The sequence below is a fragment of the Scylla paramamosain genome, chromosome 46 (genome assembly GCF_035594125.1).
Source record: "Scylla paramamosain isolate STU-SP2022 chromosome 46, ASM3559412v1, whole genome shotgun sequence".
In the NCBI taxonomy this organism is placed as follows: Eukaryota; Metazoa; Arthropoda; class Malacostraca; order Decapoda; family Portunidae; genus Scylla; species Scylla paramamosain.
This window is the reverse complement of record NC_087196.1, coordinates 3,325,508-3,343,357: the sequence shown is the minus strand read 5'-3', so window position 1 is coordinate 3,343,357 and position 17,850 is coordinate 3,325,508. Positions and strand designations below refer to the sequence as shown.

The window sequence follows — 17,850 nt, the reverse complement described above, 5'->3', positions numbered from 1 at the left end:
ATACACAAAACACAAGACACGGTGGAAGTGAGCGCTGAATGTTGTCTATCTGACCACGACCGCACCACTTGAAAAAAAAAAAAAATCTCACTGAGAAACAGAATAACTATATTTGTACTTCTGGGAAATAACAACAGTTCTATTTGGCACTAATGAGGATCAAAAACATTTCCATTTGGTACTAATGAGAAACATAAACATTTTCACTTGGTGCAACTGGGAAACAAAACCACTTCCATTTCAAATAATTTGGAAACCAAAATAGTTGCATCTGATACCACTGTGGAAAAAAAAGACACTTTATTTGTGTTTAATTTGGTGCCACTGGGAAGCAATGCACTTTCTTACCAATAGTAAAAAAACAACACTCCTTTTCGATATCACAGGTGAACAAAAACGCTTCCTTTTGGTACCATTGGGTAACAAAGAACAATTTCTTTTCGAACCACTGGAGATGAAAAAAAAAAAAAAAAAGACAGCAGTGGCAGTACAGCAGTGGCGAACAAGAAACCTTTTCCTATCTTACCACTCGGGAACAAAAAACTCATCTTTGGTGCCACAGCGGAATGAAAATGGATTATCTCTGGTATCAGTGAGGACAAAAAAATTTCCCTCCCCCACCACTAGAAAAAAAAAAGTCTCATCTCTAGTGTCAGTGGGGAAGAAAAAGCATTCCAAATTTGGTATCACTGAGAAAACTCAGGGAAGAGAAAATTACAGAATTAGGTGAGATAAGTTATTCAGACTCATCATCTCTGTATAATTCATATTTTTAAATTTTTATTCCTACTGCACATCAGAGAACTTAGGGTTGAGGAAATGCGTTAAAGGATTGAGTGAAGGAAGTGGCATATTAAAGTTTTTGACGGGAACTGTACCAGTAATGTGCGTTGGGGAAAATGAAGGAGGGTTTTTATTAAGGGAAGAGGTGTGAAGAAGTCTATGTATGTGAGAGAGGGAAGGAAAAGTAAAGAATGATTAGGAAAGAAACGGATATGGAGATTAAGAATGAGAGATAAGGGACGGACACACACACAACTATACACACACACACAGAAAGATAGTAGGACAAACAGATAGACAGATAGAGCACACACACACACACACACACACACACACACACACACACACACACACACACACACACACACACACACACACACACACACACACACACACACACACAGTTCCAAAAAAACTTTACACTCTTAAAAAAAAAGTGAGTTAAAGTTTTGCTGTTTTACTTCATTTGCATATATATATATATATATATATATATATATATATATATATATATATATATATATATATATATATATATATATATATATATATATATATATATATATATATTCTCTCTCTCTCTCTCTCTCTCTCTCTCTCTCTCTCTCTCTCTCTCTCTCTCTCTCTCTCTCTCTTTGGGGGTAGCAACAGGTCCTTCCCTCCCTCCTTCCTTCTTTCCTTCCTTTCTTGATACATAACTGACTTTAATTAACACATTTTACGCACAATGCCTGATCTAATACAAACGATTTTAATAAAGTGTAACTTGTTTACAATATTTTTAATTTTCTTTATTATTTTAACTTATAATTTTATTTATTTTTCTAGTTTTCTTCTTTCCTTTAATATGATTTTTTTTTCTTTACGGAGTGCCTATGAATACATTTTTTTTCATCACATTTATTGACTGAGAATTCCTGCATACCGACAATATCTTTAATTATTGTATAACTCGTAACAACTTAGTATTGGTTATAAGAAAATCACTGTGGTCTTGTTTTCAAGCTTGAGAGTTATACTGTGCCACGACATGCTTAAAACGATGAACGAAAAAAAATAATAAATAAATAAATAAGACGTGTTTATCAAAAGGGTGACGCTTGCAGACACGCAGCATAAAGCTTAACTTCATGTCGCTATAACTCAAAACTTTGAGAGAGGCGAAGCTCTGCTGTATTCAGTATCTCATATCTTTAAGCTCTGTCCTATGATTTGCTCATGCGTACAAAATATCTAAATTCTGTATGCTTATTCACAGAAATATTTCTGGCTTGTGTTGCTAACCAAATTTCATCTTGATCAGTTTATTAATTTATGTGTTTCTGTGAAGCATTTGCGCATGAACAGTGCAGATTTAGATTTGACTGCTCAGTCATGTACATATGAAAGATGCATGACACCTACCAAGTTTCAACAAATTCAAAACAAGGAAACTTCTTTGAGACACCTTTCCACTTACTTCAAGTTATTCATTAACTCTACGGAGCAGGAGTTATGGAACCTATATGAATATGAAATAAAACTGAAGGCGTTACGTTATCTTATAATGTGAATTTCGTTTCAATAGACCACCCACGTAGTTCCGTGGACGTAAGCTTGTGGATAACGTGACGATGGACCAGGGCCGGACAGGGTCACTCCCGTGCAAGATCCACCCACCTGTACACAGCTTCGCTTAACTTACAACATGTTTGCATAAATATTTCAGTTAAGCAAAATGTGTAGCTCTTTTCAATTCCAATACACCTTGTAAGAAAAAGGTGTTCGTTTACACTAATTCATTCTAAAAGAAATCTCTTGATATTGCCTGTATATATGTCTATTATTATAATAATATGTACTTACTACATACATGAAACTATGTAAGTATCCTATGAATGTATATTTGGTAAATATCATGTGTATTATTTATGTATGTCAGTTCCTTATAAAAGGAATTGCTTTTTTGCATATATATATATATATATATATATATATATATATATATATATATATATATATATATATATATATATATATATATATATATATATATATATATATATATATATATATATATATATATATATATATATATATATATATATATATATATATATATATATATATATATATATATATATATATATATATATATATATATATAAAATAAAGAGTTAGACTTCATTAGTAAAGGCAAGCGCTATTGCATTGATGTATTAATAGAAACATCAGCATGGCTACATTGCGGGTCTCTCTTTAGTGCGCAGATGAAAACCAAGACAAGCAACTGACCAACATCATATCGTGTCTCTCCTTTTCTCCTCTCACTAATTTTTTATTTATGCTTTTATTGGTCTTTTCCTGAGTATTGTATTTTAGGTATTTCATTTATATATATACATATATTCTTTTTATTTTCATTTTCCTAATGCTATTGTTCATTTCTAATTATATAAATAAATAAATAAATAAATAAATAAATAAATAAATAATTATATATATATATTTATATATATTATATATATATATATATATATATATATATATATATATATATATTATATATATATATATATATATATATATATATATATATTTATTTATTTATTTATTTATTTATTTATTTATTTATTTATTTATTTATTTATTTATTTATTTATTTATTTATTTATTTATTTATTTATTACAATAAACTTCCCATAATTTTGTTGGCAATTCGTTGTTGTGTCCACATAGCGGGGCTATGTGAATTATATGTGAGGAAGCTGGGTAAGTTGCAATGCTGGCTGCTCCATTGGCACATATTGTTTTAGTGTGAATTTCTCGCACCCTACTCATAATTAAACTTTTTATTTTTTTTTTATTTTTTCCTACTTCCCGTCTTAATAGCGAGCTGAAAATAAAACCCATGAAAGAGTGAACGTTGTAGTCATATATATATATATATATATATATATATATATATATATATATATATATATATATATATATATATATATATATATATATATATATATATATAATTCTAGCCAGCCTCTATAGTTTTTGTTACTTCATTTATTGAAGTTAGAACGGTTTTATGAACAATAAAGCTTTGTCTGGGTTTCGTGCTTCTGGGGAGGAGGGCGCGTCAACAAACCAGCCTCCTCATCCCGCCTTATCCCTTGCTTAGCAGTTTAGTTGGCCAGTTGAGTTCCAACGAGTGGGATGCATCTTTAGGGAGGGCTGGTATATTCACATAATTCTGGTTGTATGTCATACTAGTAATTGGGTGAGGGGCTGGGTATTAGTTACATAACTTAAAGTTTAGTATATTGTTCTAACCATAATTGAATGCTCAGAATACCGCTCTCAAGTCTCACTGAAATTTTGTAGAGACAACCGCCACTCATCTTTTTTCTTTCTTTTTCCATCTATCTTGCATTCTTTGTCTGTCCAGGTAGACTGGAAGTCTGTTTGGAGTTGCTTTCTGAGTCGAGTTGACTCTCGTTTGATGTTCTTTCGATAGATGCTATCAGCCTTTTTGTTGTTGCCTTTGTATGTGGCCCTAGGTGGTACTGGCCTTTTGTTGTTGTCACTGTGTGTGCCCCTAGGTGGTACTGGCCTTTTGTTGTTGTCACTGTGTGTGCCCCTAGGTGGTACTGGCCTTTTGTTGTTGTCACTGTGTGTGCCCCTAGGTGGTACTGGCCTTTTGTTGTTGTCACTGTGTGTGCCCCTAGGTGGTACTGGCCTTTTGTTGTTGTCACTGTGTGTGCCCCTAGGTGGTACTGGACTTTTGTTGTTGTCACTGTGTGTGCCCCTAGGTGGTACTGGACTTTTGTTGTTGTCACTGTGTGTGCCCCTAGGTGGTACTGGCCTTTTGTTGTTGTCACTGTGTGTGCCCCTAGGTGGTACTGGCCTTTTGTTGTTGTCACTGTGTGTGCCCCTAGGTGGTACTGGCCTTTTGTTGTTGTCACTGTGTGTGCCCCTAGGTGTGCTGCGTAGTATTTGGTAGTCTCATTTCTCTCTGATTCGCCAACTTTGTAGGTGAGATCAGTCTTATGGGAGATCTGAGACGAGCTGAACACGGACTGGGGCACAGTAATATTCTAAGGAGAGTGGGAGGATTTATCGTGTGAGGTGGTTTTGCCCTCAGGATATTGCATGTTGTTGTGTGATATATATCGGTACCTTACTTCCTAGAAGATGACTGCCAAATGCTCTTCAGCTTGGGAGTTAGTTTTTTTTGGAGTTACATTTGCTCTGCAGTAGAGGCAGGGGTGGTTACCTTAAGGCTTTATCTGTTTATGGTCTATGAGTAACCTGGACTCGCCTATGTTTGCCCCACATTAGGCTACAGGGTTGTAGCCTAGGGAAACTGACCCGAGAGTAGTGGCAGCTGGTGGCGGTGCCGGTAGTGGCACACAGAGAAGGGCTTTGTGGGGTCATAACAATATATATATATATATATATATATATATATAGAGAGAGAGAGAGAGAGAGAGAGAGAGAGAGAGAGAGAGAGAGAGAGAGAGAGAGAGAGAGAGAGAGAGAGAGAGAGAGAACTGAAGATAATGAGATCAAAGAAAACAAAAAGAACCAAGGAAACTAGGAACAAAACTAAAATATAATTAAGGCTGCAGAACAGTATGAGAGAAAAAAAAAAACATACGCATGAAAGCCAAAGGCATAAAGTAAAAAATGGAAGAAAAGAGCTTTATATCGAAAATAACTGAGAATTAAGAATATAGGAAAAGAAATAAGTAAAAAAAAAAAGTTGATGCAATCAGTAAAAAAAAAGTCAAAACAATAATAAAGCGGAAAAAAAAACATGAACGCCACAAAAGGAGGGAAAGCATAAAAAAGAAAAAAAAAACACAGCTGAGAAAAAACAATAAGCCGATGGCAAAAAGAACACCTGGGAATTGAAAAAAATAAATAAATAAAACAAAACTCAACATAGGAAACTTAGGAAAGCAGCAAAAAAAAAAAAAAAAGATTACAGAGAGTGAGGCTAACAGACAGCCACACCTCAGAAGTAGCAGGCAGGTAGTATCATGAGTGAAGTTTAGGTTAATTGGCACCTGTCACAACTTTGGATCTGAGTTGCCGGCTCCCGTGTTTTGCGACTTTATTTGCAGGCTAGAAGGCAGCGGTGGTGCCGACGTTACGGAAGACGCTACTGTGATGCCACCTGTTTAGGACGAGTGTTGCTTGATGGACTGCTTGAGGGTGAATCTTGTTTATCTTGTTGAATCTTATGTTTGCTTCCTGCCTTTTACTCTTTCAACTTTCTCTTTTTTTATATAGTTTGTTTTATTTTATCTTCATTGTTTTGACAGTAAATATGTATGTATATATTTTTTTCAGTAAATATGTATGTATATATTTTTTTTCTTTTCTTTAATTAAATATATTGATTAAATATTATCTTTCGTAAAATCGTTCTTCCTTCCATCTTTTCTACTTTCTTTTCTTTCTCTTTTCTCACTTTCCTTCTCTTGTCTTTTATCATAATATGACTTTCCTTTTTGGTCCCTCGTCTCCTTCCCCTTCTTTTCCTCCCTCCTGCCTTCCTTCTTTCTCTCTTCCTCTTTCTCCTTCCTCTCCATCTATGCTCTTTACCTCTCCAAACTTTTTTCCCGTCACCTCCTAAACTTGATCTCCTCCTTCTCCTCCACCTCCTTCTTCTTTTTCTCCTCCACCTCCTCCTCCTTCCTTTTCCTCCGCTACTTTTCCTCCGTTACTTCCTCCTTTCCTGATCTCTTCCAAAAGTTTCCTCCCTCACCGTCCCTCCCGTTCTCTCTCTCTCTCTCTCTCTCTCTCTCTCTCTCTCTCTCTCTCTCTCTCTCTCTCTCTCTCTCTCTCTCTCTCTCTCTCTCTCTCTCCTAATTATTATTTGTTATTCACCTTTATCTTATATTTTTCCTCTTTACCTTAGGCTTTATGAAGCGTACATATGTCCTTTTCTTCCTTTTCTCTTCATAAATTTCTTCCTCTCTTCCATTATTTACTGTTTCACGCATTTTTATATTTCCCTTCTTCGCTACTCCTTTCGTTTATCCTTCATCCTTCCTTTCGTCTATCTTTCTCCTTCCTCCCTCCTTTTCTTCCCTCTTTGCATCTTTCTTTCCATTTTTCTTAATATCTTCTTTCTTATTCCTTTCTTTCTTCCTTTCTTCATCCTTCCTTATTTCTTCCTTCCTTTCTTTCTTTTCTTGTTTCTCTTACGCAAACAATAATAAATTAAAGACGTCCTTCTCCTCCTCCTCCCCATGTCTTCGCCTCTATCTACTTTTCTCATCTTTTATTTCCTCTTTTATCTCTTTTCTTCTTATTTCCTCTCATCCTCCTTCCTCTCCTTTCTCTTTTATCATCCTCTCGTCATTCCTCTCCTTTTTCTATAATCATTTCAAATTGGAAAACTGTATAATATGTATTTTTCTTCATTCCCTTTCTAAATTTCTTCTTCTTCTTCTTCTTCTTCTTGTTCTCCTTGTTCTTCTTCTTTTTCTTCTTCTTCTTCTTCTTCTTCTTCTTCTTCTTCTCCTTCTTCTTTTCCTTTCTCTTGTTTTTCATTCTTTCCTTTCTTTTCAGGTTCTCTTCTCTTCCTTTTTTATCTCCTCCCATTCTATTCCTTCATTTTCTTTTCTATTTTCTTCTCTCCTTTCTCTTGTCAGACCCAGTTAATCTCATCTTCTTTCTCTTTCCTTCCAATTCCCTCTCCCTTTCAGACATCCACTCTCTCCCTCCTTCTTGCCCTTTTTCTTTTCTTTCACACATCCTCTCTCTCTCTCTCTCTCTCTCTCTCTCTCTCTCTCTCTCTCTCTCTCTCTCTCTCTCTCTCTCTCTCTCTCTCTCTCTCTCTCTCTCTCTACAACTGACATTCTCGACTCTCATTCATACAGTCACCCTTTCCATCTCTCCCTCTCATCTTGTCCCTCTCACTTCACTTTTCCTTCTACTCACGATCTCCCTCCGTTTCTTTTCCATTCCTTCTCTATCCCTTCTTATTCGTCTCCATTTTCTTATTCAGCTCCAGAAATGAGAAACTATGTTATTGTAAGAAAATGTATAAGTAACAGGGGTTTTAGCGTGCGTGTGTTTCAGGGACTTATATTTTAGTTCTCATTCCCAATACCACGTTTCCCATTAACTTTTGCCCAATTTCTGCTTGCCCCACTCTCTCTGGTACTATTCTTATCTTTCCTCTCCCTTTCACCTACACTCTCCCCCTTCTAATTACCGACATAACCCACTACAGTATCTTCTTTTCATCATCATCATCATCATCATCATCCTCTCTCTCTCTCTCCGTCTCACACTCACTCTTGTCCTTGAAAGCCGTGATGAGCAGCCTGAAGCCGTTGTCCTTGGGTCCCCACTGATCTGTGACGTACTTCAGGGTGACGAAATTGCTCTTCGTGTAGAGGGTGCCCACGTTCTGTAGCGTGCTGCGACAAGACAGGTCCGCCTGGGAGTAAACGAGAGTGTTTTGAGGTGAGGGTGTTTGTGATGCACGATGAGAGTATGGTTGCTGTGTGACGTTTAAAAAAATAAGTATGGGTACTACAAGGTTCACGTGAGGGTATGTGACGTAGGGTGAATTAGGGTGTCAGAGTGTGTAGGTGATGCAAGCGGTGTTTGGATGGTTGTGTGGTTGACTGAGAGGGATATGGTGAGTGTGCTGGTGATGCAAAGCGAGTAAGTTGAAAGTGATGGTTTTTGGTGAGTTAAGATGAGTAAGACTAGCAGTTTTTAGAATGAAGTAAGGGTGAGGTTGAATGGTATAGGTGAATTTGGCTGATTTTAGAGTGAAAGGAAGATATTTAGTGTTGAAGAAAAGTGAAATAATAATGACTGATTTAAGGTAAACGAAAGCTGAGAGTAACTTAGGACGGGGCAAGTGTGTGAGGGAAAGATTTTATGTGAGAAAGAAAAAAAAAATTCATGTTAGGTAAAAAAAAAAATGTTAAAAGAATTAACGATTTAAGGTGAGTAACGTTTGAAAGCATAGGCTTATTTAGGGTAACATAAGGTGAGTGTAGGCTAACTTAGGGTAACTTAAGAGATCGTAAGATTTTACCCCTTACGGTGACAGAATGAGAATGAGAAAGGCTTTGGAGGAAATTGGTTCCTTGTAGGGTAAGTAAGGGATTTAAAGTGAGATAAACATGGATAATTTATCGTGGGTGACTTTGGATGATTTGCTTTAATTTAAAGATAACTTAGTTACTTACAGAGAGAGAGAGAGAGAGAGAGAGACTTACAGAGAGAGAGAGAGAGAGAGAGAGAGAGAGAGAGAGAGAGAGAGAGAGAGAGAGAGAGAAAGTTACTTACAGAGAGAGAGAGAGAGAGAAAGTTACTTACAGAGAGAGAGAGAGAGAGAGAGAGAGAGAGAGAGAGAGAGAGAGAGAGAGAGAGAGAGAGAGAGAGAGAGAGAGAGAGAGAGAGAGAGAGAGAGAGAGAGAGAGAGAGAGAGAGAGAGAGAGAGAGAGAGAGAGAGAGAGAGAGAGAGAGAGAGAGAGAGAGAGAGAGAGAGAGAGAGAGAGAGAGAGAAGGGGTGAAGTAAGGAAGAACAAGAAGAAAAACAAATAAATAAATAAATAAATAACATGAAGAAAGAAAAACATATAAAAGCTAAGGAATACAGTGGAAAAAAAGGAGACAGAAGAGGAAGGAGGACAAGAAGAAGAAATATAACGATTAATAATAATAACAATAATAATGGTGATGATGCCAATACTTTACTCGTATTCCTTACAGGGAAGCCTTTGCCATTGTCTGGCCCTTTAACACTAAATAATTGTGCATGGCTATCCCATCATTGTCGGAAGTGGTCATGCTCCTGCCGTACTGTTGTTTACTTCTAAAGACATTTCTGAAGAAAAGTTAGTTAATTGGACATTGATGGAACTAGATTTTCAACCCACATTTGAAAATCTGTCAGCTAAAGCTAACACAGTAGCGGAGTGGGCTTACTGTCTTTTAACAAAACCTCCCTTCAGATCTATCACGTAAACAACCATTGTGAGCTACTATTGCACATTACAACCAGTCAGATGATCCCACTCACCTATCCGAGCTACCACCACCGCTAGCAGGATTCAGGCTGCATAATAACATAATTGTCAAAATAAGAACCTAAGCGTCCTGTCCAGCTGATAGAAGCGTCTGCTTATCTCATATTTTCTATGCGTTTCCTCCTTCATGACTCTCCACTCGCAGGACACCCAAATAAAGACAGACGTCTACCTCAAGCTCGATTAGTGTTACCGGCCCACGATGTGGGTTGATGTGCATGAGCACACTGACGCTTGTCAGTTTTGTACTGAGTTAAGGGATTCAGAAAATGAACCAGTAAATATATTCCTATACAAAAATTTATCGATTCCAGTACAATCATGGGACACACTAGCAATTGCCTTGCTAACACTTTCATTAACAAAATGTGGAAATATTTATCTTCCGGTTTGTGTCGCTAAATTTACCAGATTCCCCATTTTAATTCCCCTAATGCATAAATCACCAAAGACACAGACTACGATCCTGACTGATGAAATATTTCTCAATTTTAGCACACCATTCACAACACTGATCTCAGACAACGGTCTACAAACCTATAACCATTTCTCAAACCATGTTATAACTACTGTCTTGAATTGACCAGTTTTTATTCTTCACAGCATAATCTGTCTTGAGGTTTATGCTGTAGTGTTTTCTTTTCTTTTTCTTGAATTACGACGATTTCTACTTACACTGCAGTGACTGTGCAAACAATGAATTACCATTTTTCTTATATAATGACATGAGACAGCTTTCAGCTTAACAGTCTGTTCCATTCGTTTACTCACACCTGTCTCCATACTCTTGCTCAATCACGTTTTCTTACCTCATTAGCGTGTTCATGTTTTCTATTTTCATTCACCCCCGTATATGTATATTTCTTGTACCAATCCATTTCTACACCATTTCCTCATAAATCATCATAATTATACACCTCCCTACCACATCGCTTCTCTCTTATTATATTACCTGTATATCTGTCTATACATTCTCATCTAATAGCATTTATTTATTCATTTATTTATTATTTTTTTATTTTTTTTTTTTTTTACACACGTAATTATTTATCCTATCCTTCCATCCTCGCAGCGACCTTCTTGGTTTTAACTCTGCCCTGACGTGCCCTGTGACCACGCCCGAATCTCGGATTCACACCTAAGTTTTGTCCAGAATTCTCACTCCTCTTCCACTCATTCCATTCCAAGTATTCCCATGACACCTACATTTCACAGCTCTCTGGATTCTCTCTAGATTTTTTCTTTTAAGTAAATTCTCTAGATTTACACACACACACACACACACACACACACACACACACACACACACACACACACACACACACACACACACACACACACACATATATATATATATATATATATATATATATATATATATATATATATATATATATATATATATATATATATATATATATATATTATATATATATATATATATATTTATTTATTTATTTATTTATATATTTATTTATTTATATTTATTTATTTATTTATTTATTTATTTATTTTTATTTATTTTTATTTATTTATTTATTTATTTTATTTATTTATTTATTTATGCACACCTTGCCCTTCCCCTTTTTCATTACTGATACTAATTATCGTATGTCGTATACAAGGTATAACACAAGTGTCTGCGGATATTGCCAGTGTAAAGTAAAGGCTATTCTAAGTGGAAAATGTTCTATTCAAATATGCATTTTGAGGCGTTGTTTAGCCTTGGGATGAAATTTGAGTGTGGTGAGGCAACAGATACAACGGCCGGTGTAGTTTCACTCGAGGTCAATCCAGAATTCGGGATCGGCGCATCCGTGAAGAGCATGCCAAATGTACGGTTCGATGCCTCATTTGCGCCCTGCAAATGAGGGGGAAATGCTCACGGAGTGAGCATTTCCTCGCTGCTCTGAGGATGAATTCGGCAGATGATATATTCGGCTCATGATTTCTTGGGACGGTCTAAATACTCATATACATTATTTTCGTGTTTAATACTATCGTTCTTACATTTTATGTGATCTTCGTTGCCTCAATAAGTCTTTTGGTTTCCGATGGACCACACTCATAAGGGAGAAATTCGCTTGTAAACACTATGACCTCTGCGCTTTCGCCATGTTTAGTGTTTACAAGTGAATTCGTCTCTCATTGAGTGTGGTCCATTGGAAACTAAAAGACTTTATTAATGCAACGAAGATCACATAAAATGTAAGAACAATAGCATTAGACACGAAAATAACGTACCTGAGTATTCAAACCATCCCAAAAAAACCATGAGCCGAGTATATCATCTACCGAATTCATCCTCAGAGCAGCGAGAAGATGCTCTATTTGCTCCCATTGCTCTAATTTCATGCCGATCTAAAGTTTTTGAATCTATTCTCAACAGGAAGATTCTTAAACATATCACTCCACAACCTTCTATCTGATTGCCAGTATGGGTCCCATCAAGGCTGTTCTCTTCTGACCTTCCTTATCGAGTCTTGGTCATCTTCTTTTAGAGGTTTTTTGGTGAAAATTTTTCTCTTACCTTAGACGTATCAAAAGCTTTTTTGATAGAGTCTGGTACAAAGCTCTGATTTGCAAACTGCCCTCCTTCAGCTTCTACCCCTCTCTCTGTAACTTCGTATCTCAAGTTTCCTTTCTGACCGTTCTATTGCTGCTGTGGTAGATGGTCACTCTTCTTCTAAATCTATTAACAGTCGTGTTCCTCAGGGTTCTGTTCTTTCACCCACTCTCTTTCTATCATTCATCAATGATCTTCTATACCAAACTTCTTGTCCTATCTACTCCCACACTGATGATGTCACCCTGCACTTTCCCACATCTTTTCCTAGACGTCCAATCCTTCAGTTCACGCAAGGAAACCACATAACGCCTGACTTTTGATCCCTCTGAAATTTCTGATTGGGGCAGAGCAAACTTAGTATTGTTCATTTCGTTAAAAACCCAATTCCTCCATCTATCAACCTGACACAACCTTCCAGACAACTATCCCCTCTTCTTCAATGACACTCAACTGTCCCCCTCTTCTACACTGAACATCCTCGGTCTAACCTTAACAAACTGGGAACTTTACATCTCTTCTCTAGCTAAAACGGTTTCTATGAAGTTAGGCGTTCTGAGTCGTCTACGCCAGTTTCTTCCCCCCGCCCTCCTCCCAGCTGCTAACTCTGTACAGGGGCCTTATCACCCATGTATGGAATATACTTCACATGTATGGGGGGTTCCACTCATACTGCTATTTTAGACAAGGTGGAATGAAAAGTTTTTCGTTTTATCAATTCTTCTCCTCTAACTGTCTTCAGCATCTTTCTCATCGCCGCAATGTTGCATCTCTTGCTATCTTCTACCGCTATTTTCATGCTAACTGCTCTTCTGATCTTTCTAATTGCATGCCTCCCCTCCTCCTGTAGCCTTGCTGCACACGACTTTCTTCTTTCTCTCATCCCTATTTTTATCCACCTCTCTAATGCAATTAGAGAGTATTCTCAGTCATTCATCCCTTTCTCTGGTAAACTACTTTTACTTTTCTTCCTTCCTATGACTTGAACTCTTTGTAGGGGGAGGTTTCAAGACACTTATTCTCAATCTTTTATGATTGTCTTGACGTCTCTTTTGGGACTGGCACCTAAGTGGGATTTTTTTTCTTTCGGTTTTGTTTCCCTTGGCCAGTGACCCTCATATATATATATATATATATATATATATATATATATATATATATATATATATATATATATATATATATATATATATATATATATATATATTGGTATTCGTTGGGCGTATCTTGTTAAGTGTCGGTGTCCGAGTATACAGAAAGAGGATGTGTTCATATAGAATGTACTAACGTCTTAATAGGTGTGTGTGTATGTGTGTGTGTGTGTGTGTGTGTGTGTGTGTGTGTGTGTGTGTGTGTGTGTGTGTGTGTGTGTGTGTGTGTGTGTGTGTGTGTGTGTGCCAGTGCCCGCGTATTCGTATAGAGTATGTGTTCATATGCAGGATATTACCGTGATCGCGTGTGTGTTTGTGTGTGTGTGTGTGTGTGTGTGTGTGTGTGTGTGTGTGTGTGTGTGTGTGTGTGTGTGTGTGTGTGTGTGTGTGTGTGTGTGTGTGTGTGTGTGTAGATAATTATCCTTTTGTCTTTACTTGTGTTAATCAAGTGTCTGTTATTGTTTTTTTTTATTATTATTTTTATTTTTCAGTAAGCTATTTATGCAAAAATATTTTTCTGTGTTCTAAATGGTATTGCTTGGTGATTTTTTTTTTTATATTACTTTTTGTCAATACTGTATTCTCGGATGTCGACAGTATAAAGTACATTGTATCTACTGGGGAGCCATTTATGGGTCAGCAGACTAGGCCATTATTTTGATATTCTTATACGAAGCATTTATGTAATTTATAAGAAATGGCAGTAAAAAATCAATCAGTCAGTCAATCAATCAAAACCATCGGACATCCAACATCAGCAGGTCCCGCCAAGATACCAGGCTGGATGTTGTCGCCCAGCCACATTCAAATTTTATCCACGGCTAAACAACGCCTCAAAATGTATATGTGTAAAACATTTTCTGCTTGGAATTACCTGAACTTTCGCCTCTAGCAATATCAGCAGAAACTTGTGTTACATCTTGTACACATGCTACAATTTTCATGAATTTTCTTGCTATCTCAGTGAAGATTTGTAGAACCTATAGTTTTAGAAACGTTATACAACTCACTCAAGCAACACTATACATATTGCTTGTATCTCCCTTATGTCACCATATTTACATTTACTATTGTTGTTACAACAGGAAAATGCATTTATACATTTCTACGTGTATTTTTACGGTCAATATGAAGTATATCATTTTATTTTTTTCATTATATATATTCTTATAACTCCTATATTTTCAATAGGTCAACCAACTCTTTTTCCTCTACATTTCCAAAATATACAAATACGTGTAAATTAGTAGCGATACTCCACATAATACTACACAATAAAGAGAGAAGCTCTGATAAGATTGGAGAACATAAACAAAGAAAAAAGAGGATTAACTAAAGTTTCGAAATAATGTTAAAGTCAGATCTTGCTTTAACTATATCGTGCAGTTCCGGACATCATATTACAAGTTCACAGGTATCTTAGAGTCATTTTTTTTTTTTTTTATGTAGGAGAGACACTGGCCAAGGGCAACAAAACTCCAATAAAAAAATGCCCACTGAGATGCCAGTCCCATAAAAAGGGTCCAAAGCGGTGGTCAAAAATTGAAGGATAAGTGTCTTGAAACCTCCTTGAAGGAATTCAAGTCATAGGAAGGTGGAAAAACAAAAGCAGGCAGGGAGTTCCAGAGTTTACCAGAGAAAGGGATGAATGATTGAGAATACTGGTTAACTTTTGCATTAGAGAGGTGGACAGAATAGGGGTGAGAGAAAGAAGAAAGTCTTGTGCAGCGAGGCCGCGGGAGGAGGGAAGGTATGCAGTTAGCAAGATCAGAAGAGCAGTTACCATGAAAATAGCGGTAGAAGACAGCTAGATATGCAACATTGCGGCGATGAGAGAGAGGCTGAAGACAGTCAGTTAGAGGAGAGGAGTTGATGAGACCGAAAAGCTTTTGATTCCACCCTGTCTAGAAGAGCGGTATAAGTGGAACCCCCCCCCCCAGACATGTGAAGCATACTCCATACATGGACGGATAAAGCCCTTGTACAGAGTTAGCAGCTGGGGGGGGGGGGGGTGAGAAAAACTAGCGGAGACGTCTCAGAACACCTAACTTCAAAGAAGCTGTTTTAGCTAGAGATGAGATGTGAAGTTTCCAGTTCAGATTATAAGTAAAGGACAGACCGAGGATGTTTAGTGTAAAAGAGGGGGGACAGTTGAGAATCACTGAAGAGGAGGGGATATTTGTCTGGAAGGTTATGTTGAGTTGATAGATGGAGGAATTGAGTTTTTGAGGCACTGAATAATACCAAGTTTGCTTTGCCCCAATTAGAAATTTTAGAATGATCAGAAGTCAGGCGTTCTGTGGCTTCCCTGCGTGAAATGTTTACTTCCTTAATGGTTGGACGTCTATGAAAAGACGTGGAAAAGTGCAGGAGTGGATAGGACAAGAAGTTTGGTTTAAAAGATCATTAATGAATAATAGGAAGTGAGTGCGTGACAGAACAGAAACCTGAGGAACACCACTGTTGATAGATTTAGGAGAAGAACAGTGACCGTCTACCACAGCAGCAATAGAACGGTCAGAAAGGAAACTTGAGATGAAATTACAGAGAGAAGGATAGAAGCCGTAGGAGGGTAGTTTGGAAATCAAAGCTTTGTGCCAGACTCTATCAAAAGCTTATGTCCAAGGCAACAGCAAAAGTTTCACCAAAATTTCTAAAAGAGGATGTCCAAGACTCAGTAAGGAAAGCCAGAAGATCACCAGTAGAGCGGACTTGACGGAACCCATACTGGCGATCAGATAGAAGGTTGTGAAATTATAGATGTTTAAAAATCTTCCTGTTGAGGATAGATTAAAAAAAAACTTTATATAGGCAGGAAATTAAAGCAATAGGACGGTAGTTTGAGGGATTAGAACGGTCACCCTTTTTAGAAATAGACTGAATGTAGGCAAACTTCCAGCAAGAAGGAAAGGTTGATGTTGACAGACAGAGCTGAAAGAGTTTGAGTAGGCAAGGTGCAAGCACAGAGGCACAGTTTCAGAGAACAATAGGAGGGACCATATCAGGTCCATAAGCCTTCCGAGGGTTTAGGCCAGCGAAGGCATGGAAAACATCATTGCGAAGAATTTTAATAGGTGGCATGAAGTAGTCAGAGGGTGGAGGAGAGGGAGGAACAAGCCCAGAATCGTCCAAGGTAGTGTTTTTAGCAAAGGTTTAAGCGAAGAGTTCAGCTTTAGAAATAGATGTGATAGCAGTGGTACCATCTGGTTGAAATAGAGGAGGGAAAGAAGAAGAAGCAAAGTTATTGGAGATATTTTTGGCTATATGCCAGAAGTCACGAGGGGAGTTAGATCTTGAAAGATTTTGACACTTTCTGTTAATGAAATTACGAAAAATATACAATGGATAAGAAATATTCCTTATGAGAAGAGATTAAAACTTTTGAATTTACATTCTTTAGAAAGGCGCAGATTAAGAGGGGTTCTGGTGGAAGTATCTAAGTGTCATAAGGGATATAACAAGGTTGATACAAAGTCGTTATGGTTAGTAATCAGTAAAAAACTAGAAGTAACTAGTTCATACTTGACAAATTTCAATGAAAAGAAAGCGCATGAAATTGTTTCTTGAATGGAATGAAAAATGAAAGGAATAGACTAAGTAATCCCACTGTTGGTAGCATGTCAATAGGGAACTTCAAGATAAGATTAGACACATTTATGGATAGGGATGATAGTGTATATAGGTAAGTATGATTTATATAGGGACTACCATATGTAGACCCCACTTGCTTCTTGAAGTTTTCCTTGAGGTTTTATATTCTTATAGTTTCCTCCTCCTCCTGAGTCAACGTCACATCTTCATTACCAGACAAGAGAAGTATTAATCTTATTTTACTTCTTAATTAGTGCCCATTTCACTGCCTCGGTCTCATTAAGAATGCCCACGAAGGAGAAGGAGAAGAAGGAGGAAGAGGAGGAGGACGAAGCATCTTTAGGAGGAAGAAGAGGAGGAGTTAGGCAGTGAGATAAGAAGCCAGGGAAATGGTAGGTAAGGAAGAAAACAAACAGAGAGAGAGAGAGAGAGAGAGAGAGAGAGAGAGAGAGAGAGAGAGAGAGAGAGAGAGAGAGAGAGAGAGAGAGAATGTGTGTGTGTGTGTGTGTGTGTGTGTGTGTGTGTGTGTGTGTGTGTGTGTGTGAGAGAGAGAAAATGTGTGTGTGTGTGTGTGTGTGTTTGAAACGAGAAGGAAAGGGGTCAGGGCGGTAAAAACAATACAAGACTCTCTCTCTCTCTCTCTCTCTCTCTCTCTCTCTCTCTCTCTCTCTCTCTCTCTCTCTCTCTCTCTCTCTCTCTAAGGAGGTGCTGTGTG

General features: G+C 37.2%; 1 protein-coding gene across 2 annotated transcripts in view; it reads right to left on the bottom strand.

Annotated features, from left to right (window-relative positions):
• The window catches only part of LOC135094781 (uncharacterized), a 74,474-nt gene that overhangs the window by 25,824 nt on the left and 30,800 nt on the right, over window positions 1-17,850 (bottom strand). For both annotated transcript variants that reach the window (XM_063995147.1, XM_063995146.1), the window contains exon 3: window positions 8,074-8,218. In XM_063995147.1, coding sequence (XP_063851217.1) covers window positions 8,074-8,218 — 145 coding nt within the window. The remainder of the gene's footprint in view (window positions 1-8,073; window positions 8,219-17,850) is intronic.